This window comes from Pocillopora verrucosa, chromosome 7, assembly GCF_036669915.1.
Source record: "Pocillopora verrucosa isolate sample1 chromosome 7, ASM3666991v2, whole genome shotgun sequence".
Taxonomy (NCBI): Eukaryota; Metazoa; Cnidaria; class Anthozoa; order Scleractinia; family Pocilloporidae; genus Pocillopora; species Pocillopora verrucosa.
The window spans coordinates 7,085,651-7,112,348 of record NC_089318.1 but is presented as its reverse complement, the minus strand read 5'-3'; the positions used below and the strand labels follow the sequence as shown (position 1 = coordinate 7,112,348).

The 26,698-nt window shown below is 38.4% G+C and overlaps 5 protein-coding genes across 5 annotated transcripts in view; 3 read left to right on the top strand and 2 right to left on the bottom strand.

Moving 5' to 3' along the window:
* Nucleotides 1-615, top strand: part of LOC131784930 (NPC intracellular cholesterol transporter 2) — a 10,089-nt gene extending 9,474 nt beyond the window's left edge. The window contains exon 5 of the mRNA XM_066170099.1: nt 377-615. Within this exon, the coding sequence (XP_066026196.1) occupies nt 377-463 (87 nt within the window). The 3' untranslated portion in view covers nt 464-615. The remainder of the gene's footprint in view (nt 1-376) is intronic.
* A 569-nt stretch (nt 616-1,184) lies between these two features.
* LOC131784908 (zinc finger protein DPF3) lies at nt 1,185-6,624 on the bottom strand. The gene is made up of 8 exons (XM_059101746.2): nt 6,524-6,624; nt 6,171-6,430; nt 5,556-5,827; nt 5,122-5,227; nt 4,026-4,358; nt 2,995-3,107; nt 2,714-2,795; nt 1,185-1,724 (listed from the first exon to the last, which is right to left on the bottom strand). Exons 1-8 carry the CDS (start codon nt 6,565-6,567, stop codon nt 1,630-1,632), a joined length of 1,305 nt encoding a protein of 434 aa, XP_058957729.1. The 5' UTR covers nt 6,568-6,624; the 3' UTR covers nt 1,185-1,629.
* A 2,154-nt stretch (nt 6,625-8,778) lies between these two features.
* On the top strand, nt 8,779-13,149 carry LOC131784928 (uncharacterized). The gene is made up of 3 exons (XM_059101770.2): nt 8,779-9,289; nt 9,913-10,542; nt 11,063-13,149. The coding sequence occupies exons 1-3, from the start codon at nt 9,022-9,024 to the stop codon at nt 11,581-11,583; spliced, it is 1,419 nt and encodes a 472-aa protein (XP_058957753.2). The 5' UTR covers nt 8,779-9,021; the 3' UTR covers nt 11,584-13,149.
* A 120-nt stretch (nt 13,150-13,269) lies between these two features.
* On the bottom strand, nt 13,270-16,761 carry LOC131784952 (carbohydrate sulfotransferase 1-like). The gene is made up of 4 exons (XM_066170098.1): nt 16,757-16,761; nt 15,586-15,716; nt 15,323-15,411; nt 13,270-14,538 (listed from the first exon to the last, which is right to left on the bottom strand). Exons 1-4 carry the CDS (start codon nt 16,759-16,761, stop codon nt 13,270-13,272), a joined length of 1,494 nt encoding a protein of 497 aa, XP_066026195.1.
* A 1,715-nt stretch (nt 16,762-18,476) lies between these two features.
* Nucleotides 18,477-26,565, top strand: LOC131784918 (contactin-3). Its single transcript, XM_059101759.2, has 8 exons — nt 18,477-18,612; nt 20,244-20,552; nt 21,303-21,584; nt 22,253-22,555; nt 23,192-23,461; nt 24,188-24,460; nt 24,999-25,271; nt 25,824-26,565. The coding sequence occupies exons 1-8, from the start codon at nt 18,546-18,548 to the stop codon at nt 25,913-25,915; spliced, it is 1,869 nt and encodes a 622-aa protein (XP_058957742.2). The 5' UTR covers nt 18,477-18,545; the 3' UTR covers nt 25,916-26,565.
* Nucleotides 26,566-26,698: the final 133 nt, after the last annotated feature.

The following is a 26,698-nucleotide window of genomic DNA, read 5'->3' as shown; positions in this document are numbered from 1 at the left end:
TGAACTAACATCATAAAAATTGTATGATTGACAGTAAGGAGAAGTACAAATTTGATCTGGGAGTTGAAGGGTTAACATCTAATTTCTGTCTATAATGTTCAACATTATCCAGCAAACAGGTTATAAAAATACACAAATTTATCCAGCAGAAGTTACCTTGGTCTACCACCAAATTCAAGTCAATAATTTACCAGGAATTGTGTACGAGCCAGATGGAAAATTTAACTATCAGATTTTATGAGTTGAAGAGTTAAACACATGGACATGGAGTAGAAATTGACTTTCAGATATGGTTTTAGTTGCCTTGTCTTATAGTACCAGTCTGTATTTCACCATCAAAATACCCAACTCAATCTGATGACACTTTTTATTTCAGATTCAAGTTGTTGTCAAGTGGGAATTGCATGACCAGGATGATAAAGTAGTCTACTGTTGGCAGATTCCTGCTAGGATTGTCAATTAAAACTCTCTTCAGGGTGTTACAGATGTAATCAAAATTCAAATACTTGATCTAATTTAAAGAGTAAGATCAGTTTGAAGCAACCATGAAGATTGTTCATCAAATAGGAAAGGACTTGTCATTTCAAGAATAAAATTTATGAAAAAATCATGGAATGTATCTGCCGACTCATTGTATCACTCTGACCTTTAATGTAGTCTGTTGAATAACTAAGCGCAAGAGATCTGACATAGCCATACAAGGATATCCAGAGGAAAGAAAAATGAATCCACATTTTGAGTGCCCCAGCTCTTAACCCTTTAATTCTACAAGTGACTAGCATCTAATTTCTCCTTACAATATCACCCCTGAATCAAACATTAAGGTCATGAGAATAAAGGAAATGATCACTGAGTAACTAAAGAGGCTCTTAGCTGTTAACAAATTCTTCTTAGCAGCACCTTAAGAAATGTATAGAGAACAGTATGGAGAATATCCTTATTGATATTAGGGGTGTAAATGGATATGTATTCACCCTCTTATAAGGACATGGTTGCAAAAAGCATAATTTTTCAAGATTTCTGACTTTTTCCTGTTCCCTAATAAGAATAGATGTTACTGACAAAATAAATACACAATGTGATGCATAGAAATAACATCCCATAATTTATTACACTTAGAGTATTTCCAACCATCTCATTAGCATCAACAAAACAATGAAGACAAAAAATGGATGAGTTTGAGGTTCTTCAATGCAGTTTTATTTTTTCTTGCAATTTTTCTGACATCCTTTTTTTCCCTGAATACTTCTTAACCAGTGACAACCAAACAAGTTTCAACACGGCTCTCTGTGACAATCTACCAGCAACATAACCTTTCACATTTATACTTGACCATAATACTTTTACTGAATACTTTTATTCATAAATGATATAACACTTGCTGAAATGTAACACACCATACTTAGGACCACATTCTTTAGAGACTCATTCATAGTTAACCTTCAAAACCCTAAGAGTGACCAGCTTCTACTTTCTCCTTAAGGCAACACCACTGAATCCTTCATTAAGATCACGAGAATAAAGGAAATTATCGACAAAATAGTTTGATTGTTACACAAATTCTCCTTGCAGTACCAGAAGAGAAGTAAAGAGAAGAGTGTAGAGAAAATGGATCTTAAATCTGTCGCTTTAGTGCCACTCGGGTTTCATCATCATATGAGGTGGCATGGGTGCAGGAGCTGGGGGTAAAGGAGCAGTTTCACAGAGAGCACATGTCCAGTGACCTGAAAGATTAGCAGAGTCACCTTAATAACAGTATCATTATACAACAACAGCTAAGTAGAGTTCATGTAGGACATGAGTGTTTAACTCAGAACTAAAACACTCATTGAATCAATACAACCACTACATATGGGAACCAAGTGGAATATTTCTGGAATACAACCTGAGTGGTGATATTGAATAACAATGTCACAATTCCCGCCTTTTCAAACTTTGCTGAATGAACTTGGTTTGTTTGTTGTTTAGAATATTAAATAAATGTTTGTTCTGTTTTTGCTGAACAGCTGAATACTTGATTTGGGCCTAATGAATGGTGTTACATGCAAACCTTTTTATGATTAGGGCACCAAGTATTTTGTTTCTTTTGATACCTAGTGTTTGTATTAAAGCCTGCTGTTTCAATCTCTACTCTATATTTATTGTTCATTTAGTAAAAAGAAAATTGCACTTCAGCGCAAGGATATGAATTTTGTAAAGGGGTAAGTTTCTAAAGAAACTGTGGGACTGCATTGGTGGGAGAGTATAACAGGGCAATTAAGTATTATGTACTTGACTAATAACAAAAACTGGCCACCATAAAGAGTTTAAAAGCTGACATTTCAAGTGTTAGCCCTTCATCAGAGCAAATGACGAAGGGCTAACCCTCCCCTCCTTCAACCTTGATATAATCTCTCTTTCAATCATTGAAGTCATGAAATGTCGACCATCACCCCTTCCAAACATTTGGAAGTTCATTGTTTTGCTTAATTTCTTTCCATTGCTGCTGTTTTGCTCATTATAATCCATCACTGATTATTGTTCCCTTGTCGAATTCACATCACATCAGTGCAGGTTCAAAAGTCTCAATAAGTCCCATAGTTTATGGTTAAAAATTGGTCAGTTATAGCAACCATAATGCCAGTTTTTACTCTGTACAATTCCTCCATAAAGGCTATTTGAACAAATAAAGTTCAAATGGATAAATGAATATCATACTCTAGAGACAGATTACCTTCAGGTGGTTTTTGCATCGGTGGCTTGAGACAATACATATGATAACCTCTGTCACAGCCGTCACAAAACAGCAGCTGATCCTACAAAAGAACAGAAACCATTCAGAGGTCATATGAAAAGCTTACAGCTTCCTTTTGTGTCATAAATCAAAGGCAAAACAAACTTTACCCCATATGGATAGATTTCATGCACATACAGCAAGGTACATTGTAGATGTCTTTCTATTGTCTGAACGAGGTTGATGAAAATGTTTCTAAAGTATGTTTAACTCAGTCTCACATCATTATCAGAAGTTCCACAGAGTGTGCAGGACTTGCACTCAATGCACTGCCATTTGTATTTTTTCACACTTTCTGTCAGCTTTCCAGTAAACTGAAGACAAGAAGGATGGCCTAAAAAAAAAAATCACGAATACCAATAAATGAAAGATACCTTGATCTTATCAACTGAGTTGAAACCCTTTAATTCCCATGAATGACCGAGACAGAATTTCTCCTTACAATATCAATACAACATCAACCAGATAAGTGATGAGAATAAAGAAAAATATCAATATGGGAATAATTGGTTGATCCAATACTAAATTCTCTGAACTAAAATTATAAGAATTGTATGGTTGACAGTAAGGAGACTGACAAATTTGATCTGGGAGTTAAGGGGTTAAGCTTCAGCCCTTCATCAGAGTGAAGGCCTTATGCTCAAAACATCAACCCTACAATCTCTTTACGATGGCCAATTTACATCATTTAACCCTTTATTAATTTTAGTATTGGATCAATCAATTATTCCCAAATTGATATTTGTCTTTATTCTCATTGCACCCTTTCAATTGTTTAAATTCCATCTCCCAAACTGATTGATGATGGCCTATTGATGGCCTGTCCAATTTTACTGTAAAACTCAGAAAACTATGAACACCAATATTATTTCTGGAATGTTGTTGTGTTGAGAAAAACAATCAAATCAGGCTTGAGAAAAATTAACTTTACAAAGTAACAATAATTTATTACTTTGCAGTTTTCTAGTTTCACTTGTCCTGATCACCGTTCTAAATGCTTTTCAGGTGCTTGTGGTTTCCGAGATTGCCACTGAGCTGAGTAATCCATGCATCAACTCTTCTTATCATTGTAAAGCTGGTAGCATTTAAGGGCAACTACATTCTGATTGGTTACTTGAGTGAGCAAGACAAGCACATCTTACCAGCTTGGGATTACCTGCTTTCATCCCACACAAGAAAAAAGAAAAACATGGAGCAGACTTACAAAGTTCATATTTATTGGAGATTATCCTGAGACTAAAATGGGTAATACCTGATCTGCCACAGTCTGCACAAGATAACAGTTCTTCAGGAAATCCAGTTGTTTTATTCTCATACACATCACCCAGACAAAAGTCGCAATAGTTATTAGGAGAAGTGCCGCTGCCTGGAACCTTCTTTGGACGTCCTGGACCTCTTTGGTGGGGTGGCGATGGAGGAACCTTTGGAGATTCAACAGGAACACTGGCAGTAGAAGGTGTTGATGGGTGGGATATTGGTGGCTCCTCATGATGAGGTGCTGGACCAGCCGCAGCCTCCTGTTCGTGATTATAGTGGGTGTAATGGTATTTCAGTCCAGGGCCATTTTTATAGCGCCGTCCACAAACTGAGAAAAAAACAACAGTAACTGAAAAAAATATCTATGCCCATCTCTAATCACAAAATTTTTAAACACAATTAAAACAAATAAACCTCAATCAATGGTTTAACATATAAATACACGCAGATATATTGTGGGTTGCATAGTATTTTTCCGAGCTCCATGGAGGCAAAGAGAAGATAAATAATGAACAAAATATCCACTCATATCATATGCTAAACCATCAAATAAGGGATTTATCATTTCATCTTCTAGAAATTTTTGTTAACAAAACACTTTCTGCAGCCTTACCCTGGCATCTTATTGATTGTGCAAGGTGTAGGCAAAAGATGAAACAAAAGAATAAAATCTTCACTAAAAAGTCCATATTTTAAAAAGTCAAGCCTAAAGACCGAAAAATTAACAGTTTGGATCGTTCGGCACAGCCAGTTTGTTGCTCTACTTTCAGTGTGTATTTTTGCTCTGTTCAACACTGTAATACCATGAAAAATTTTGCCCCTTTCATTGCTCTAATATGGTTAAGTGGCAAAGGAGTAGAATAATTATTATAATATTGTTATACAATTCCACACAAAAGAGAAAATGCTTTTTGTATAACTGTTTTCATACTAAGTACAAAAACTTCTCTTCTAACAAATATCAACATCATCACCATCAGTTCCCATTGGGGCAGTGGGTGTATAGGGTGGCATTGTATGTACAAGGTATTCAACAGCATTCATTATTTATCAATTCAATTTTCTCTGGTATTTATCATATATTGACTTACTCTCACACACATAAGGCTTTTTTCGCTCCTCTGGATCCATCCTGGCTAATTCCTCCTTGGTGATATTGCGCACATGGAGAAGGCCAGGCATTTGGGGGATTGGCTTCTGAAGTTTACACAAACAATAACAAAACATGAGTTGAGAACTATACCTGAACTTTGAGCAAGCTGCTATGTTGGATACTGTGAGGTTCAGTGGCCACTTCTATCTTCATGATCCCTCCAGGGCAAGTACAGAAAAAAAGGACCCAGAACAGGCCTCTACCCTAACACACAAACCATCACCTCCTGCATCTTCATTAGGCCATTACACCTCCCCTCTTAAAAACTTTCTTTTTCTCAACTGGTCAACAGAGAGAGTGTGCTTTTAGGAGGCTACTCTATCTTACTTTTCAGAAAATTCCCAATCAAAATCCCCAATAAAATTTTCTTACATGGTGGACTGGTGTTTCTGGAAATAGACTGGGTTGATGCGCTTTTTTGCGTCCTGGCCTTCCTTTACTAATTGGTCTCTTCTTGCCGACGATGAAGTCTTCATCATCAGTGGATAATGCACCACTATCATCCTGTAGATCTTCCTCCCCTTCACTCTCCACAAGTCTCACTTCATCATCTTTCACTGCCACAGCTTCTCTTAGATGATCAGGTTCAGACTCATCCAGTAGTCCCTCAGTTTCCATGGCATCCACAGTTTCAATTATTTGTTCTTTTCGAATAAGAAACATAATTTGAGTTTCAATTGATTATCAACAAAAGAAGCTCTAGATTGTTAAAAACTTCTCCTGTCAGCACCCTAAGAAATGTATAGAGAACAGTTTGGAGAACATAGATACTAATTTTGGGGTATATAGGGTTAAAACGTTTTCACCTGCAGTATTCAGTAACAGGGCTCTTACAACGCTCAGGCGAATGAGAAATTGTTGGTTAGCCATCATGCTTGTCTCATAATGAGCTGAACTATCATTGATACAGACATGCGAGACTTTTCTCATAGTTCTCTACAGTTCCCCCCTCCCCTTCCCCTCCCCCCCTTTCCCACCTAGCTTTACCTTCAGTTTCTAAAGTTTTGGTCTCAATCGCACGCTCGACAGGGAGAGGCCGTTTCTTTTTCCGCCATCGTCTGGCTGGGTAACTGTAGACGTAATGTGGCGTCTGTCCTGGCTGACGTTCGAGTTTGCTGATCCATAAATGGCAGTTGTTCATAGCGATGCCTGTTTGTGCATCGATGAAAGGAATGCGAAGACGGCGCTCGTAACGCAATCTGGAGTTGTAAGCGGATACATTCTCCAGAGCTTCTTTGTACATTTCTCTAAGAAAAAAAGTAACGACAATTTAAGTACTCTCATTTTCTTCGACGAAGAATTTAAAAGAGGCACTCTAAAAGAAGAAATAAGACACGAACTGGGGATCTTTAGGTTCACGAGATATCACTCCGCGAGCCGCCATGTTGTTTAGTTCTCTTCGGTATTGTTAACTAGGTAACCTGGCGTAAATCTTGATAGCTTCGGTAACCTGGCAAAACACCCTCGCTCTCATGGTAAACACGATTTCCTCTGCGAAGGGTAATCGCATGGATATGACTAATGTTCTCTTCAAAGAGTGAATTTGTAAAACGCGATCGTCTCAAATTTCGCCTAAACGTGAATGAGTTTTGGATATTATTCGTGATGTGTGAAAAGGCCAAATATTATTACGTGCCTGAGTTTTACAAGGGCGCAAAACAACGTCATATTTTAAAGTTGTTGAGAGCCTCGCTCTTGAGACAAGTAGTTCCAATGCCCGGCTGACTTTTGGGGCATGTTGGCTTTTTCCTTTTTTCTACAATGATGGTAGTGTTTGTTTTTAGGAAAGAAAAGATCTTTACTTGTTTGGCCAATGGCCAGAAGGCGGAAAAATTCTTAAGGATAACAACTTCTACCTGATAAGTTTGAGCATTCTCATTACCTGTCTGCTGGAAATGGCATGGATATTATGGGTAGAAGTTACATGTTCATCACTTTTTGAGTTTAAAGGTCGATTACCTCCCCGTAACTGCAAGTCATGTTGCCTTCAGTCTGCCTTTTGAGGATTCGTGCATGAGCTTAGTGGGACCAGAAATAGTGTCATTTATGACTCTGAGACCTGTCTCAGAAGTAAATGGGTTTTACCAGAAAAATTATCCAGGCTAAAAAAGCAGACTGATGCGTGTCAGTCAAATGGCTGTCTGCTCAATTTGCGTATCTATCTATTGTTGTAATTTATTTTGAATAGCTGAAATTCGAGCCTGGAACATTCAAGATAAAAAAAAAATGCAAAGTACACTTCTTTTGCGTGTTTTATTTTAAAAAAGCTGTATTATTCGACATTCTTAAAAATGTCTTCAAGTCAAAATAGCCGAAGCCTAAAGATCAATGTGCAGGTCAGGTCGGGCGTTGAACATGAAACACGGCAATTATGCTTTATGTAGCCGATATACATATATGTATATACATAAGACATTCATTCATTCTTTTGGATTTCTTTTTTCAGTTAATGGTAAACTTGGCAAAATTACGTGACATCATTGTGCGAGGCTAAATGGTGATGTCGAACAGTCACAGAGTTATTTTAAGCAAGAAGTAATTTGTGTTATATTTTGAAATAATTTTTATTCGAGTAAATTTTATAAATTATTCCTTGAAACAAACATGACTGTTGTTACCTTGGTTATTCGACTCAAAGTAAATATTATTTCTTTTGTTATTCCGTAATTAAGTTATTTTACCATATTAGGGCACTAGTACGTGCAAACATGCCATGATACTACACTGTAGAACATAGCAAAAATACAGAGCAACAAATTGGTCGCGCCGAACGATCCAAACTTTATCGATATTTAGACTTCTTTTAAGCAAGAAATCTTTCAAGTGCTTCAGATTTTTTTTATTGGCCATAATAAGTCTTGAGTGATTTCGCTAGTGTTGCCGGTTTTCATCCTTCGCGCACGATCAGAGACAAGAAGCATGAGGGTATATTTCGAAAAATAGAAGCCAAAATTCTAAAAATTGAAATAATGATGGAATAATAAATCCCTTATTCAACGGTTCAACATCTAATACGAGGGGACATTTTGCTCTTTGCTCACAAAACATCCGCTCGTGTTATATATTTTAAACCATCGAATAAGGTGTATTTATTTCATTGTTGATAAAACATGCCGAATAAATAAAAGCAAATTAATAGCAGTCATACAAGTAGTTGTAATGCGGTTTTGTGATATAGTGCTTATGATATAGTTGCAGAAAACAGGTAGTACTGGCTTTAGTTTTCGCTTGGTCAGTTAGAAAGTTAAAAAGTTTTTCCTTATGATTTTATGATCAAGCGTAAGGATAAAGTTTTAAAAGGGTTCAAAACGTAGACTTAAGGAATTTACTCCTTACAGTATTCCATAGTTCTAAATTAAAGGAAGTTGGAGAAACTTGCCTTGGCATGCTTAATACGTTCAAGAATTTTAATTACAGTGTAGAGCTGACGGGTGCAATTGTTATTTTCACAAAAGAAACTAATAGTCGATATTAGTTTTGCATTTTTTCGGAAGAAAAGTTTTAAAAACCCAAACGAAAAGAACTGTAAGGTTTTTCTTTTCAAAGACAATGCACAATTTGATCATATCTTACGGCTCTCATAAAGAGCAAACTTTTTTTTATGGCTCACGGTTGAATGCAAGCTTGAACCGTTGATATTTGTGACGCTAAGTGGTATGTTCATAATATCAAAAATTACTCCTCTGACGTAAAAAGCTTATTGTGTTGTCGCAACAATATCGATGGTTTGAAGAAGAGTTAATGTGATTGCGGGCAGGAGGATTCTCCTCACTTGACGAAGTTTCGCAAAGTGAAAAAAACGCTGTTCGAGCGCAATTGAAGTTGGGTTCTCGCATCGATGAAAATGAGAGTACGCGTTGGATTTTTTCTCCTAGCCTTTCTCGGTTTCTTTTCTGCTTTTAGCTCGGCTCTGAAATGTCCTGGCGTTGCTCATTACAAGCTGAGTTTCTACGGCAAATGGAGTAACATGACTCACCCGAATGCTGTTCCTACAAAGGGCTTTCCTATGTTTTCACCTTGGGTCGGCGCCTCTCACAGTGCAGATTACTCCATGTGGAAGCCAGGAATGATGGCCTCAGAAGGCGTACAACAAGTTGCTGAGACAGGTACACTGTTTTTGTGAAATTATTTCTTAATTATTTCGTATTTCGTCAATACTGGATTGTTCACATGCAAACGTTGTCCAGCCATGTAACAACCACTGCTATCCAAATTTTATCGAAAGACGCAGACTATAAAGATCTGAGTGACGTCTTCTGGAGTTGAGGCACTCTTTCGTTTTTAAACCGCCAGAGGCGTCATGAGAACCATAAAAGGCTGACTTTGCGACTCATTTTAATTAACATTTTGTTCATTTCATTATTCCAAATAGTTTTTTCGTAGTCTCCTCGACCTCCGTTCCTTCTATTTCAGGTTTTTTTGTAGTCTAATTTACACTTTGAGAGGACGATGTAAATTGCTTGTTACATTTCCTTATTTCAGCAAGAAACTTTCACATGGTGCCGGATCTATGGATTCGTTATCCATGATCAGTGCCTGTTGTCATGATCTGAAGTAAACTGCTTGGGTATTGGGTGACGTTATTCACTATACTTGCATGAAATTGGTTCAACATAAAACAGTTCTCCTCATCCAAAAAATTCTGTCACGTTTACAGTGACTATAGGCAGAGACCGCTGTTACTTAAGATCAAAAGTTGAGTAGCTCATTTGCCTTCATGTCCCATCAGGTAATTCGTCACTCCTGCGAGATGAAATCATGATGCGTATGATGTACAACAAGACAGTGTGGAAACTGATCCAACAACGGGGCGGTCCCATAAACGGCACAGACATGGTGGAGGGCATTGATGTTGAGGTCACGGCCGACTATCCTTACGTGTCGCTGATTTCCATGATCTTCCCCTCTCCTGATTGGTTCATAGGAGGCGACTCTATAAACCTTTGTAATAATGGAAACTGGCGTGACAGTTGGAACGTAGCAATGCTGCCGCCATGGGATGCTGGGACTGATAGTGGAACCACGTTCACCGCCGATGACGTGGAGACAAGCCCCCAAGGGAATATCGCTGTTATCAACACAATGATGAACACTTCCTTTATGAACCTTCAGGGAGACATTCCAACCATGGGCATGCTGATGTTTCAAAGAGTCAATAAGCCAACGCAGTATATGTGCAGCGGAGAGCAGAAGTACATGCTCAAGTTTGAAGGAATGTGGACCGAACAGAGGCAACCCATGGGATACCCGTCCAATCCTCGTTTTTCACCTCTCATCGGTTGCACCCATATGTATAATTACAGGTTCTGGAGTCCCATGACTATGGCTTCTAAAGGAGTACAGATGGTCGCAGAAACAGGTAGATAATCATTTGATTAACAATTGTCTTATTTCAGGGTTGTTTTCAACATGATGAATTGCACGATTAACGTCTGTAGTGATAAAGATTGGGGAAGAATGACTTAACGATCATTTGGGGTTTATTTGGCTCAAGTCTTAGCTTAGCTTGATCTTGTGTGTGTGTGTGGTGGTCTTAGACACAGCACTGTTCTCTCACTGAAAAAGACGAAAGACTTCGGAATGGGGTAAGAAGGGTGACTGAAAGGTTCTTGGGTGAGTAGCAACAGTGTAAGGTAGCTATAGTGTAGGGTATTACATACGACCTCAATGAAGACACCAGAAATGTCAACCGTAGTGTCAGATGCTTTTTGGGGGTCAGGGAGAGGGGTAAAAACGAGAAGTTGGGGGGGAGGATAGAGTTTTGCTCCTTTCTTTTCTGCCTACCTTAAAAAAAATTGTGATATTCGGAATTAAAAATGGATCATGCGAAGAATTTACCTTTCTTTTTTTGTGTTCAATCTAAATTCTGGCTATACTAGGCAACTACTCAACATTGTACTACGAGCTGAAAAACTTCATGGGAAAATATCAGGGATACATTCACATGATTTACAAAGCCGATGAAATGTCTGGCGCTGCAAAGAATACAACTATGATGATAACGGCGAGTGGCAAGTATTCCCAAGCCTCTTTCACCGCCATGATTGCTCCCTCTCCTGACTGGTTCGTTGGAGTTCATGGCGTAGAGCTGTGTGGAAGCGATGGCAAATGGAAGGAGAGTGTGTCCATGTACTTGCCCGCGTGGGATGCTGGGACAGATAGTGGAATGAACTTCACCTCAGAAAATGCTCCCACTTTGCCGCAGGATGTTGTCACAGTCGTTACAAAGGACAGCGAAACCGTGCTGAAGGGAATGAATGACATCCCCGCCTTCGCCAAAATCACCTTCACCAAATATACAGCGACCAATCCACCGAGCTCAGGGGTTCAGGGTATTTCCGCAACAGTTGGTACCTTTCTGTCTGTTGCGTTTCTCGCCGTCATTTGCTTTTATTCTTAGCTTCGTTGGGATTAGAAGAGGCTAGTCGGCACGGCTAGGGAAACACATTCCCATTCGTCCCTTCTCTGTTCACACAAATGGGGGAATTTACCACGGCAACAAAGCCTAAGATCTCTAGCTTGCGTAGATACGGGGTTGAAAGGGGATCGCTTCTTGACGTCAAACCGGTACTCACGTAAATATTCGTTTTAAGTACCTTCTTTTCCATCGAAATTAGATTAAACTCCGTAAGTTGATTTTCAACTTCCATCAGTGATATGTTAACTACGGGAGTTGATGAAGCTTACAATTGCTCTAAAACTACGGAGGAAAACTCTAACTTGTTCTCAAGATTGTTATAAGATGCTGTGGACTTTGACACCAACGCCATGTAGTTTTGCTGGCCTTCACTTCTTTTTTCTAAGTAACAGTAGCAAACTTGAAACAAGACCGATAAAAATTTGTCAAATTCAGCGTGCCACCTAAAATATTTACTCCAGTGCGACTGTTTTAGTTCTGATGTTTTTCAAATTAAACAGTCTCTCTGCTTTTATTTTTTATTTGACAGTAGCAAACTTGAAACAGGTGCTGGAATTTGTCAAATTCAGCGTGCCACCTAAAATTTTTTACTCCAGTGCAACTGTTTTAGTTCTGATGTTTTTCAAATTAAACAGTCTCTCTGCTGTTATTTTTTATTTTTACAGTAGCAAACTCGAAACAAGACTGCTGGAATTTGACAACTTCAGCACGCCACCTAAAATTTTTCACTCCAGTGCGACTGTTTTAGTTCTGATGTGTTTTCAAATTAAACAGTCTCTCTGCTTTTATTTTTTATTTCAACAGTAGCAAACTCGAAGAAAGACTGCTGGAATTTGTCAATTTCAGCGTGTCACCTAAAATTTTTTACTCCAGTGCGACTGTTTTAGTTCTGATGTTTTTCAAATTAAACAGTCTCTCTGCTTTTATTTTTTATCTTAACAGTAGTAAACTCGAAAACAAGACTGCTGGAATTTGTCAACTTCAGCGTGCCACCTAAAATTCTTTACTCCAGTGCGACTGTTTTAGTTCTGATGTTTTTCAAATTAAACAGTCTCTCTGCTTTTATTTTTTATCTTAACAGTAGTAAACTCGAAAACAAGACAGCTGGAATTTGTCAACTTCAGCGTGCCACCTAAAATTCTTTATTCCAGTGCGACTGTTTTAGTTCTGATGTTTTTCAAATTAAACAGTCTCTCTGCTCTTATTTTTTATTTTAACGATAGCAAACTCGAAACAAGACAAGGAAAAGAGAAATCTCTCCATTATACAACTGAAGTACAGTTTATGTTTTGGATGTTTAGTGCTATTTTTGGCTTACGTTTACCGTATACCTGCAGTAGTTGGCATCGTTGGAAAGCCATGTTTTGCAATTGCACACAGAGGTACTTTTCGTCTATAACAAGTGCTGTTTTTAGATTAATTTGGATCTTTAGAATATGAGGTTCATAAGCACTCTGTAAGATCCAAAACAAGGAGCTCCTCGAAAATTGAAAAAGTTTTGGGAGCACCTGTTTAAAAACTTGCCAATAAAGTTTGCATTTGCTTCAATGTTTGTTCGCCTTCTTCTACGTTCCTAATATCTAAGAAAGATGTCTATGTTGGATTCTTTAATTTCACAGAATATCAACAAACTCTCTTTATTTCATTTAGTTTGTAATTATGTGTATCTTACATGGTATGAAAGTTTTTTCGTAACGGATTCCTTAGACTTTTTGCCATATTTTTAAGAAGATTTGCGCTTTCGATAAACTTATAACCAAACTTTACCATAAAATCAGCGCATTGGTTATCAATGATAAGAGTTTCCAGCAGTGAGAGTTCCTTCCTCCAAGAGTTGATAGTAACAGAGGTATTTCTGTTGCTTGTAGAGTAGCTAAGCTCGTTACTATCTCTTTTTTTATCAAAATTGATGTTTCGCAGCCATTCTTTCACCTCTGCAGCATAATCAATCCCCGTAAACTGAAATATTTTGCGTGAAAACTCTGGGATGTTCTCGGCTAAGTCCTCGTAGCGAATTACTCTGTACTGATCTGGACCAAGTTTAGACGAAAGGTATGATGACAAGTTCATATCCTTTTGCAGTCGATCACAGAAACGTTGAACTTGCTCGATGAAACTGAAACCAGGGACAAAGTTTATATTTGGTGGGCGAAAAGTTGAGTTTCGTCCCTTTTTGTTTAATTCTGTCCTGGTGTAGATTTTAGTTCCTCTTGATACTAAACCCATTTTTATCATGGACCAAACAACCGCCCGCGGATCGCGTACTAACTGTATAGTTTTAAGTGGAATTTTTTGCGGCTGTAAAGAATCACCTTCGACCAAGTCTTTTAAATTTTCCCCAGGTAAACGGTGAGTTAATATTTTTAAAGCAACGAACTTCTTCGATTTGCAATTAAGCGACACTAAGTTTGCGTCTAACGGAGAACATTTGCTTAAAGGTTTAAAGAGATTTTTAAACGGTTGAAAAGCATATTTGCAGAAAGGTAATGATGCCAGTGATCTGCTCGATAAAACAAAATGTGGATTTGACAGTCCTGGGTGAGAAAGAAAATTAAAGTATTCTTGGAAGCCATTAAAGTTGCAGATAGAAGCATTTCGAAGGAATAATCGTGTAAGAGTTTCGTAATTTCGTTCTGCAATATATTTCAATTTTTTAAACACCGCGAAGGGGTGAAGAGGTTCGTAAAGATAAAATACATCTGGATGTTGGTTGAATAACTGTCCCAGAAATGACGATCCTGTTCTTGGTTGAGCAAGAATTAAAACAAAGGCAGAACTTTTCTTTCCACCAGAACGAGTTCGTCTTTCCATTATGCGTGGTAAAAGTCGAGTGAAGGTTAAGTCGGACATGATGATATAGGTAAAAACAGTTCCCAGCAGAACGACAGATGCGAACCAGGTAGAATACATTTGAAATCGTCCTTCAATTTTAATTTTCTGAAAGAATTTAAAGAAAGGAGGAAATCGTTCAGCTATAAAAACCTTCATTCACGAATTAAGTTTGCATTGTACACTATCCACGATAGAAATATTGAGACAAGTAAGATAAACTCTAGGGGAGGGGGTACTTCCAAATGAAAGGCTTGTGCCGTAGGATGGATTCACATTTTTACGAATGGAGTGGCACATTCGGGTTTTCGGAGGTTGGAAAATTCTGGTAATGAGGAATTTAAAAATGGAAAGTTTCGCGGTGAGAGGCCAGCGGTACATACCCAGGAAAAATTGACTCAAGTACCCCCTCCCCTCTTCTCCCCCTCCCCTCCCCCCGCGTAGGCACTGCAATTGAAAACTTAGATACCATCAACTTTCTGATTTATCCACGTCAAAATTGAAGATGTAGGAATCATAACCTTCCATCTAAGAAAAAAAGAAATTCCGATCTAGACTTCATACATTTTATTCATTTTGTATCACTTGATATAGTAGTCTCTCGCCTGAAGGCGCGATGTACGTAAACGTTTCTTGAACCGTAAAGACGAAGTGTGTTCGGCGGCAAATTGAATCAACGGCGCCATCAGTTACACAAGTAGCGTACAAGATCTCACGTTATTCATTTCCATACAAAAAAAAAATTCCAAGAGCTCAGAAGCGCATGAATGGAAATGAAGTTTATCATGATTTCGGACTCCTAGTCTTGGAATTAAACCGTCTATATAGAGACGTATGGCAGAATAAAAATTATATGATGCCACTAACCGTAACATATAGAATGGAAGATTACCAGGGCGTCTGAAAAACGCTGTATTTTCCTCAAAATCTCCCAGCTTGCCTTTACATCACCCATCCGCGTGTCTTTGTTTATATTTGTGTCTGAAACAGTGGAAGCGTACAATATTCAGACCACATAAGTCAAGCGGCGAAAGAAAAACTTTCAGAGTACATAATTATTTAAAGCATTTGATAACACGGAGTAATATGTCACCTGTACAATGAAAAACAAATGGTTTTCGATGGTAAGGCTCGAGTTGTAGAGAACGTTGTTACCTATATGAGGGCCACAACGACGCAGATCGGGTAACATGAGTTTGATGTTGAGATATTCCTCCAATTTCACTCCTTGAATGATAAATGTAAACAACACTGAACTGGTCGGTCCCAATAACTGTGACAAAAACCTGCAAAAAAAGAGAAAGTCTTGAGAGCTCTACCTGCAGACACGTGGCGAGACCCGCCATTACAGCGTATCTTCTCTCAAACAAATATCCAGTCCCTCGAAAATTGGGGAACGAAAGAAGATGAAGGCAACTTTCTCCAAAAATAGCTGACTCAGAAAAAGCCTTTTTGCGAATCAGTTTGGATCTCTCCGTTTGAGCTTCGGAGAACAGAAAATATTTGTGTAGGTGGGAAAAGAAAAAGATTTGGCTTATGAAGAAATAATGATCACTCAGCTAAACATAAAACTGTTAAAAGTAAAATATATCATTTCTTTTGCGCGTATGTTGTAACTGTTCAAACTGAATCGTCTAATGTATTGTGCATTACCCTTTTAACTCCCAAGATTCATTAGTAATTCTCCCTACTGTTTGCCAAAAGATTCTCATTATGTTAGTTTTGGAGAATTTGGTATTGGATCAATGAGTAATTCCATAATTGAAATTTTTCTTTAATCTCATCACTTTTCTACTGTAATGATATTGAGAGGAGAAATTCTGTCTTGGTCACTCACGGGAGTTAAAGGGTTTATCGGGACTACTTGTATGTTGTTACTAAACTGTTTATGATCTTTCATTGTCTTAGTCATTTTAGCAAGATCAAAAACCTATTTATAGACCGTTTCAAACTGCAACTTTTCAATAAATGATACCGATTATTCTATCTCACAAACGTCTGCGTTGTTCATCACTTAGTATCAATTAAAAAATAGATTTTATGCTGCTGTACGTCTGCTTATTAACACTTTACCCGCTAACATCAGTATGTATATTCTCCATACTGTTCTCTATACATTTTCAAAGAGGCTGACAAAGAGAATTTGTGTAACAGTCAAGAGCTGCTTAAGTTGGTAGTCATCTCCTCTCTAAGGAGAAATTAGATGCTAATCACTCTTTAATAGGGGCTAAAGGGTTCCTAGATTACAGATGATGTGCGGCAACGTGTGGTTAGAACAGAAAAGTGGCGTATGAAGCGCAGTCGAGTGTGTCAATGACGTTCTCACCACATTTTTGACGTCTTCGTGATCTGTTGCTGTACAGACCCACGGTAATATGGAATATAGACGATATATTTATTTTGTAGAATAAAGTAGCAAAAAACGGTTATATGACGAAGCCATCTATTTGTCTGTCCTCCCTTAGATCGTAAGTAAGAACGTATCATAATGCAGGCGTGATTCAGCTTATTTTATATCAACTTAACGCTGATCTGAGTTGTAGCACAATGCTGGAAGCATGCCATGTAAAAGTCTTTCCATGAAAAGCCGTGAGTAATCTTTCACGCTACAACTTTTACTTATTTACTTTTTTTTTTTTTCGTTTTTTTTTTCGCGTTACAACACAAAGATTAAAAAACAAAACAATCAATGCAGCGGAGGAGACTGTCAACCAGGAATTAATCAGCAATGACTCGTTGACATCTAGAGTAGGCGGCATGGCCTTTTACTCGAAAAGTATATTAACTTCCTCGTGTTGAAGTTGAACTCACAGCGGGGTTTTCCAGAATCATTGACTTGCTGATTATCAGTGCAGAATTATATCTTGACTTTTTTGGTGTCAAATAGAAAGGGTTATTAAGAATTTAACATCCAGCTTTTACCCTCAGAGGCCAAAATCGAAGCTCTTCGGATCTGATATGAATAAGGAAGACGAAACACAAGAAAATCATTTGCGTGCTAATCGAGAAAATACCACGAATAAAATTAGATCAATTCTCAAACCACCAGCACTGAACAATTAAATCGCCTTAGGCACGGTTCTTTTCAGGCCACCCTTCTCTAATAGTGTTAAAAAATATTAAAAAATTATTGAAAATGAAATTTCCTGTGCCGTAATGCTGTTTGTGATGTGTGTTTGCGGGCATATAAAGCGTAACAAGTCAGGAAGTCTAATAGAGATTACTTCACGATATGTCGAGATGTTTCGATCACTAAAAAAATTGCCGAAAACATTTCTGAGGGAAAAAAACACACACACAGACATAAACACAAAAGGGATAAAGACATGAAGGGAAAAGTGGAATGTATTTTAAATGTATGACAGATCAAAAAGGATATTAATTGGGCAATGGACCGCATTTTTTATCAGGTTACCAGGCTGAGCGTAATAACCTTCTCGGGATCTTGGAAGAACGCGAAGAAAGTTTGTAAATCACGAGTCGGTAGAAAATAAACTTAGAATGTTTTAATTTTCAGTGGGCTTACCGGTGCAATAAACGATAGGGTTCTGACTAACAAGGTCATGTACGTAGTTACTTAATTATTTCATGTTGAAAAACTTCGAGTTTCACGAATTGCATAGTGGATATTTTAAGAAGAGAATCATGCTCATGCATTGCTCTTTTATAAATAGGCAGGACTTGTGAACTCAACATTTGGCTAATTCTCTGCGGAGGGTCGATGGACCATTTCAGCTTAAAATCAGTCGTCTTGCTTGACTTCTACTCCTCACGGAAAACCCAAATCTTACTTCAAACACATTGTACAATTCATTATGGAAGTTTTATACAAACGAGATTACGTCTCCGAACTCTTTCGTGTTTATGTTGGCTGAATATTTATGTTTACTCTGTTTCATCGCTTAAAATCCCCAATGAGGCCCTTACTGAGCTAACTAAGCTTCTTTGCAATATTTCTTCAATACAGTGGATTGCTTAGAAAGGGGAGTTTTATTATTCAAAACGGGTGACGTCAACCACTGGAGATTTCGATCAAAAAGATTTTGCGGTAAGCACTGAAACATTTATTGAGTTTCCGATACGTTTTCTGCAGCACCCCAGGGTTTTGGACAATCATGGGTCTATTTCTATGTCAGATGAAGAGATTGGACCACTGTCTCTACCCTTGGCTCTTTTTGTTGGGTAAGTACATGTTTGTCGACAGGGAATATTGAGCAAAAATTTCATAATAACTGCACGCGTCTAGCAGTTTGAGAAAAGTTTTCTACCCTAACCATCTTTCTCGTGCTCTAAAGCATCGCAAAACTTTACCCAAATTTGGAAATGGAAATTCGCTACTTATTTAAGAAACATTTCCTTTGAAAGGCAAGTGAAAAAGCAAGGTCAAGACAAGAGAGCATTCGCATAAAGCTATACAAATTTTTCCATGGGGAAATTGATCAATGAGCCATCATTAATTGGACTCCGAAAAAGCTGTAGCTCAAGCTGCCTTTAAAAAGTGAGGGAATCTTTTGGATAAGAATGTTCCTAGCTGGTTTGGTCTTAAAATGCCCTAACCACCATATCGTTCCTCAGTCATTGGCTCACAAACAACCTATGCTCATTAAAATGAGACTATTGCGTTAGAAAAGTTTGGATGAAAAAAATTCTGTAAATATTGTTTTTTTTATTGGCGTCAGTGGTCATAAGTTTGCATCTTTATCTTACCAGCAGTTCGAGTAACTAAAAAAGCTTCTGAAGTTTCATTCGTCAGAGCTTTGAGCCTTCAAGGAAAGAAAAGTGAAAGAAAACATTCCATCTTGAAATGCAAGACAAGGAACAGAAACGCATGGCTTATTTCAAGTGCAGTTAAAAGCTTAACGTTAACAAAATAGTTTTTACAGGTCATATGCCAAATCTAATAACTCAAACGGCCTTAATCCAATCAAATTATAATTATATTTCTTTAAACACCCAGTAGAAAAAGAAAACCTTGCGTCTGTCGCCTCAAAGACTGATCAAACGCTTGTTCACAATTTGATCAAGGAAGATTCAGTTTCATGGAATACACGTTCGGTAGACAAAAGAGAAAAAAACAGCAGATATTTCATTTTATCAAAAATAGAGAGAATTAGAATTACTCCTGAGTGTTAGTCCAAATCCCTTCTTGAAATGTGGCATGATGACACCTTGACGACCTCATAACTTGTAACAATACCTTCTAGAAGCAGAGAAGATCCTTTGTAAGATTTTAAAACGAAATAATCCTGAAGAAGCTTCTTTTTGAACAGCTTTTGGCATGAAACTTTTCAAGAAGACAGCCGTCCAAAAATTTCATATGAAGCAATCCAAGTTTAATTGAATCATCTTTCGCTATCTCTTGTCACACATGACCCTTTCGGCTTTTCCCGACCTTAAAGAACGAGGAACACTTTTATATAGCCTTTCTTGTCAACGGGCCTCTCGTGAGTGTACTTCGCAGCCGCACTTAATTTGGAAGGTCACGCTATCTAAGATTTGTCCCAATTTCTCATCATTGCACCGAAATAGAGAAAAACTTCTTGAGTAAAGTTCCTTTTCCTTTAAGTATGATACAACGACTTTGGCCAAGACTCTGCTCTCTCTCAAATTTCACCCCTCCACCCTCTCTCCCCTTCTCTCCCCCAGCCTCTCCCTCCTCTACCCCTAGTCTCATACCGAGACCTTTCACGGACAAGCGGTTGTCAGCATAAGTTACACAGTAGGATCTGGGTACGAGATTACTTTACTGCCTCTCTAACACCGTGACACGTGCATGAAAGAACATTGCAAGGTCTTCTCTATTTGCTTTTCAGTTTTCTTTCTTAAAGAATCACAGCCACGAGAAATTCTACTATTTCCTTACCAACCCTCGCGTTCAGTAAAGCTTGGAGACCGTGTGACATTGAACTGCAACAGTAGGTCAAGCAGAGGTGCAACCTACGAATGGTATCAGAATGAGTTAAACATTGCGCTTATGAACGACCCAAGGATGATAAGAGAAAATAATACGTTGAAAATACTGAAGACAAAATTATATGATACTGGAGTCTATCAATGTATTGAAACAAGAAAGGGACGAGAAATTCAAAAGCAAAATCGATACGTCCTACTAAACGTTGAAGGTAAGACAAATGATCTTGTTTCTCATGCAGCTTTAAGCTCATTTAATTCCGATATAACTTTCACGTGTTTTCTAGTCGTCTGTGATCGCCTTATTTGAAAACACACACACACACATAACGAAAATCTTATTATAGTACGGTACATTGGTTTATTTACTCCTCTATAAGGCTATTCCTAGTAATTCACAATTAATGAAGAAAAAAGCTAATCACAACAATTATTGAGATAAGAATAGACCAATTTACAAATAAAATTGTACCTTATTACAACGTACTTGAAGTATCTATATAGTAATAAATATATATATATATACATATATATATATATATATTTCGCATCAAGCTTCTTTCCACTAGCTTCTCCGCAACACCTCGTGTGAAGAGTGGGCCTAAAAGGTGGAGTTTGTATTCGTGCTTAATGGCCCACTCAGCCGGAGCTCATTCCGATTTCCATGTAGCATGAAGCGACTAGGAGTATTACCACTCCCCCCTAGATGGGATGCCAGTCCATCGCAAAGTCGCCCCACAGCATTTCATTAAGCTTCTCCGATAATTTGTTAGTACCCATATATACTCCTGGGGGGGAGAGGCACTGTGAGAGGAAAGTGTTTTGCCAAAGAACACAACAAAGTAACCTGACCAGTTCTCGAACCCAGACCTCTCGACCATAGGCCAGTGTGTGTCTTCCGAAGTAATGGTCAGATGATGCCAAATTATTCATATTCTTTATTTTTTGCTTCTCAACTTTAGGCAAGTGCAATAAAGCCTCAATAACCATCAAACCCTACCGGGGAAAAAAGTATCCCGTAGGAATAAACCTCACGTTGGATTGTGAGTGTAAAAGTTCTGCCACAAAGGGGATAAGATGGTTCAGGAACGGTGTTAGAGTCAAACCAAAAAAGAAAATGATAACTTTGGACGGCAAAAGATTGATCCTCAACAATGCAACGTATGCTGATAGTGGCAATTACACTTGTAAGGTGACAGTGGACGGGTCCCATGCGTCCTGGTCAAGAACACTCGAGTTCTGGGGTATGAGCCGAAAAGACTTAAATGTGGAAGTGAAATGCATCTTTGTTACCGTTATACTTTAACTGCCAAGAGTTTTCAATTTGTATCTACTCCTTGAGTTATCATGGCCTGAGAGAAGGCATACACTTATTATTAGCGGTGCTGGAGGCGCGTTTCTTTGCTCATTTAGGGAGAGGTTTGCTAGGGATCTGGCACCAATAATAAGGCAGTGCCAGACCCCCTGCAGACCTTTCTCGGCTCACTTGCTGAAGGCCTCGTTGTTTCCGGCAAAAAATGAGGGCCACTTGTAGCCCCGAATCAAGTTTTTCACACGAGCTTCTTTTAAGGGCCTAAAAGTTTATCGTCAAGCGTCAAAAAAGATACTTTTTTTACCGTCACCGTCAAATAAACCGTCAAGCAATTTAAAGATCATTCAAGAGATAAAACTGAAGGCTCCGAGCAGATGAAAAGAAATTCGCAAGATAGATAGCAAATGATTTATAAAAGAAGCGGTAACACCTTAAAAAGTCTAACTGAAATTATTGCACAGATTTGCCATGGCAGGTTTCACTCGGTGCCGAGACTTGGTAAGACTGATTTATAAGCACAAGGATAAAAACGAGGTCGCCAATTTTAAGAGTTTCAGTGATACTAACTGAAAATCTCGATTTGTTTATCTTCCTTTTTAGTGGGAACTGCACCAAAGATCATTTTTCATAAAGGTGGATATATGCAGCTTGCACCTAAAGGACAGAAGTTAAAGTTTCCTTGCCGAGCAACAGGAATCCCCCGTCCAAAAATAACATGGTACTACATGGGCGACAAATATGGTCCACGAGTTTTGAGAGCGAAAAATGACAGCGATTTCAGGGTCTATGGCGACGGGTCCTTGGAAATGATGAATTACACTGCAGAAATGGCGTTTGAATTCGTGTGTATGGCTAGAAATGTTATGGGGCACGCCCATATAAACGTCGATCTCTCAACCCCCGGTAGGTATGACCTTCAAGTCTTCAGTTCGCTCCATGTAAGAAGTGATTGTACCCTGAAATTGTTGTATTAACAATTGAGGCCCTGAGGTGAAAGAGAAAAAGAGGAGAAAGAGAGAGGGTGAGAGACAGAGGGAGAGAGAGTAGAGTGTTTCATTCTTCTCCGTTGAGAGAGAGTAGAAAACGCAGAAAAGCGGCTTTAGTGATGTGATAGGTTCTTATAAGTTCATATTGTAATAATACTATATTTACTGAGTCAGTTTAGCTAGGCAGAATCAGAAATTTTATACTAGCCCTTATATTGTACTGAGCAATAGAATTTACCTGATTTCTCTCCTCCCTCCCCCATAAAGGTCTGTAATATTTTTATTTTTCCCACCGCATTGGCAGGAAAAATGACTGGTCGCTAATTAAGTTCTCTGACTTCAGGAGAAGAAGAGGGGAGAGGTCGCACAGCCACTTGCTCGAAATAGTAAATACTCCTCAATCTTTTTTAAAAGGGCTCATACACCCAAAAAACTTTCTATTTAGATGAGTTAGAACAGAGTTGCTCCATTCTATCCACCACGTCATGTGCTTTGTGTGCGTTTTTTTTTTTTTTTAACTTTTACACCAATGTGAACTATTCTCTACGTGCAGTGAAAATTTCAGTGGCTGAAGATATCAAGGCCGTTGATGGAGGCAATCTCGTTGCGCCTTGCAAGGCCCTAGGTACACCCAAAACAGAATCATTCTGGACGGATAAAAAAAGAGTTTACTTAGGGAATGATGGTCGAGTAAGTTCAAAGAAAAATGGTAACCTGGAAGTAGATGGTGTACGATTGGGTGATCAAGGACGATACTATTGTACCTCGGCCCGTGATGATCCTTCTCAAGATAAAGAAACCGGAGTATGGCTGACCGTTTACGGTACGTATGTCAGGTGCAGCACACCGTTAATGAAAAGGAGGGTATGATACGAAACATCATGTTACATTTAAACTACGTCGCATTAAGTCAGAGGTAATTGGAGGTTTCGCCCTATTGCAATTAAGTTCGCCCCCAATCACCTTTACAACTTTGCTCCCCTAATGTAAAACGATTTCGCCCCCACTTGCATCAGTTCGCCCCAACTCATTCAACTTGTTTCTTATGGCAGAACACGGTTTCGTTACTGTATTGCTTGTTGGTCGAATCATATTATGATTTTGACAGGAAATGAATTTGTTCTGCGGTAAGGAAACGAGTCGAAATAAAGCTGCCAATTTTACGATCATTTTTTTTTAATCTAAATTCCCCAAAAGCCTTCTATTTATACTAAAAATTTTCTGATAAATTCCAAACATCTCCATCTTTTTAAGTAAAAACATGCACCTCCCCCCTGCCACCATTGAAGGAACGTTACGTTAAGTTATGCATCGTCAAATGTCGTCTTAATTCGTTATGTTATACTCTTACATCTTTCTATTTCTAGACTGAGCTAAGTAAAAATATAATCCTCTCCAGCCTGATTATTATAAACAGGGTAATCTGGTGTTACCAATTGAGTTGATAACGAAATTGGCCATCGTAGGGAGTTTCAAAGCTGACGTTTCGAGCGTTAGCTCTTCGTAGGAGTTGACTTGTAATTCGGTGTCTTTCCTCTTCTTCATTCAGAAACTGACACAATCAGAATAAAGGCCACTCATAAGAATGTTACCCAAGCGTTTGTGGGAATGACGATAACACTGCTGTGTGAGTTCGAGAGTGAGCCAAAGGTGAACATCACCTGGAGCAGGAGAGACATGAAGAAGCTGCCTAAAAGAATGGAGTCCTATGGCTCTTCACTGAATATACATAAAGTGAGGCTTTCGGACGCTGGCCGGTATTACTGCAATGGATCAAATGGTTTCAAATCGCTTAGAACTTTCATTGATTTGCTCGTGTATAGTAAGTAGATGGCACGATTAATTTTAACCTTAAAACATCTCAGAGCACGCACACAAGTCGCTCGTTGTAACAGTTCGATTATGTCCTCTTAACTGGTTATTTCGCTCTTTCTGTTATTAGTTCGGAGGTGAAGGACGAATACGTTGGTTGATACAATCCCGTGGTTCTTATGAACATTATACTCAATTTAAATCCTCATTTTCAAATATGTACACATCTTCGGACCAAAATGTATAATTGAGGATAGAGGATGATCGATGACAAGCTAGCTTTTCTTTTTTCATCGACGCCATGCCCTTAAAACAAAAGTATCACCTCGTAAACTACATGCTGACTGTAGCTCAAAGCCCTAAACTGAAATTGGTACAAAAAAAACTGGTACAAAACATGGCATCTTCCCTATTACCAGGTGGAGTCTCTCCAATTGAGTTACAGACAACTCACTGACGAGCCTAATCGTAAACTTGTGTGCATCCTGGCGTTCAAAGCCACTAGAGTGGTTGGGACAGAAAAAAAATATAGCAATTTCTTTCCACAGGTTCTAAGCTGTATAGGCCAAGCAACGTAACAGTTTCTGAGGGTGACTCAGCTTGGTTGCATTGCGCAGTCCGAGCAGATCCTCCGCGCATCACGATCGCGTGGTTTAAAAAAGGACAAGGGAGCAACATGCTTGACAAGAAAAGGTTCCATATTGTTGCAAACGGCTCGCTGCACATAACCAACGTTCAGCTTGGTGATCAGGGGAAGTATTTCTGTATGACGAGCGCCAACAAAAAACAGAAATACGGTACACGATATCTTTTTGTGAGAGGTAAGACCCGTAAAGGTTACGTTTAGGCCATTTTTTTTATTTAAAAATAATTGTGATCAATGAGATAATTATTAAATTGTTATCCAAATTATGTGGGGTGTTGATAGCCATATAAGAAATTATCCCAAAGGAAGCCGTTGGGCGATTGCAAAGAAGTGTTAAGTTGAAAATCAATGATAATATTGCGGACATAGGAAACGAGAGGATCAAATTTTTTTAACAAACTGACCGCCGAGTTCCCTTGGTGCATTGCTTTTTCATTTTCGCATGTAATGTAAACATTCCAATAAGACAATCGGCAAAAAGCCAGGGCCTTGTTTTCCATTCTTCACTAATCATCACTTCCCTAAGATCCGCTGCGTAGCCGGAGTACGTAAGTTACAACTTGTGAGATGAGAAATTTGAAACAAGAGTTTGGAAACTTAAATGAGCTGTGTGGGTCACAAAATGAAACTCGGCCGCGCTCACTCGGGTGGAATGGTGACCATTTTGACAGATATCTTCAGCAAACTCAAAACAGTTTTATTTCATATCTCTTATTTTCTTTTACAGAAAACCCCAAACGTTATACAGCCGGGCACAAGGATTTTGGTGGTCGTTTTCTTGTGATGATCTTCGCGCTGGCAATAATATATACATTATAACTATGACATGCGCATCATCAAACACTTTCATTTTGTTTTTTCGTTTGTTTGTTTTTTGCATTGTAAGTGTTGCATCTTTTATAACGATCTCATTCTAGCGAGGAGCCGAAAGCGCGCAGGTTGTGGCTTCACTTGTATTTTGGAAGAGCTAAAATTGTTGTATGTAAATATATCAGTATGCATTTTCGCCAGACTTTTCTCTATGCGTTTCCTAAGATGCTGACAAGAAGAATCTGTTTAATAATCAAGAGTTGCTTTTGTAGGTGATCATGTCCTTTACCCTCATGACCTTAATGTGTGTTTCAGGGATGATATTGTAAGGAGAAATTAGATGCTGGTCAGTCTAAGGGGTGGAAGGGTTAGATGCAGTTTTGTACTGAAAACCCACCGACCAGAATTTACATTAAATTTTGCGGAAATTGACTTTAAGTAAAAAGCGAGAAAAAGAAAATAGTGTGAAGGGAGGAGAAAATAATTCTGTAATTTTCTCTTGATGAACAATAATGTCGTTGAACCAGTGGATGTTTAAAAACTTTATTAGGTAAACACGCACATTAGATTTTGAAAAATTCAGTTTATTCGGCAAGCACAATAATACAACAGGCAAGAAATAAAGCCTTGATCAGTGGAGCAGTGGGTCGATCAGTGAATCTGTGTTGATCATTACTGTAGCTCGATCAATAAAGCAACAAAACGCACCCTAGCATGCGAATAGTTCCTTACAAGAGATTATCAACTCTTGGTTGTCATCAGTACCTCGCGGCCTTCGCGAGAGGCTTACTC

Bases quoted from the DNA above. Each gene is read 5' to 3' on its own strand.
- LOC131784908 (XM_059101746.2), bottom strand. From the start codon at position 6,567: ATGGCGGCTCGCGGAGTGATATCTCGTGAACCTAAAGATCCCCA. The intron at 6,431-6,523 runs GTTCGTGTCTTA...TTTTTTTCTTAG, and splicing joins CGTGAACCTAAAGATCCCCA to AGAAATGTACAAAGAAGCTC. The intron at 2,796-2,994 runs GTGAGACTGAGT...GTTCTTTTGTAG, and splicing joins GTGGAACTTCTGATAATGAT to GATCAGCTGCTGTTTTGTGA.
- LOC131784928 (XM_059101770.2), top strand. From the start codon at position 9,022: ATGAAAATGAGAGTACGCGTTGGATTTTTTCTCCTAGCCTTTCTCGGT. The intron at 9,290-9,912 runs GTACACTGTTTT...ATGTCCCATCAG, and splicing joins ACAACAAGTTGCTGAGACAG to GTAATTCGTCACTCCTGCGA. The intron at 10,543-11,062 runs GTAGATAATCAT...TGGCTATACTAG, and splicing joins ACAGATGGTCGCAGAAACAG to GCAACTACTCAACATTGTAC.
- LOC131784952 (XM_066170098.1), bottom strand. The intron at 15,412-15,585 runs GTAACAACGTTC...CCACTGTTTCAG, and splicing joins TCGTTGTGGCCCTCATATAG to ACACAAATATAAACAAAGAC. The intron at 14,539-15,322 runs GTAATCTTCCAT...AAATTCTTTCAG, and splicing joins AGCGTTTTTCAGACGCCCTG to AAAATTAAAATTGAAGGACG.
- LOC131784918 (XM_059101759.2), top strand. From the start codon at position 18,546: ATGGGTCTATTTCTATGTCAGATGAAGAGATTGGACCACTGTCTCTAC. The intron at 24,461-24,998 runs GTAAGTAGATGG...TTCTTTCCACAG, and splicing joins CATTGATTTGCTCGTGTATA to GTTCTAAGCTGTATAGGCCA. The intron at 25,272-25,823 runs GTAAGACCCGTA...TTTCTTTTACAG, and splicing joins ACGATATCTTTTTGTGAGAG to AAAACCCCAAACGTTATACA.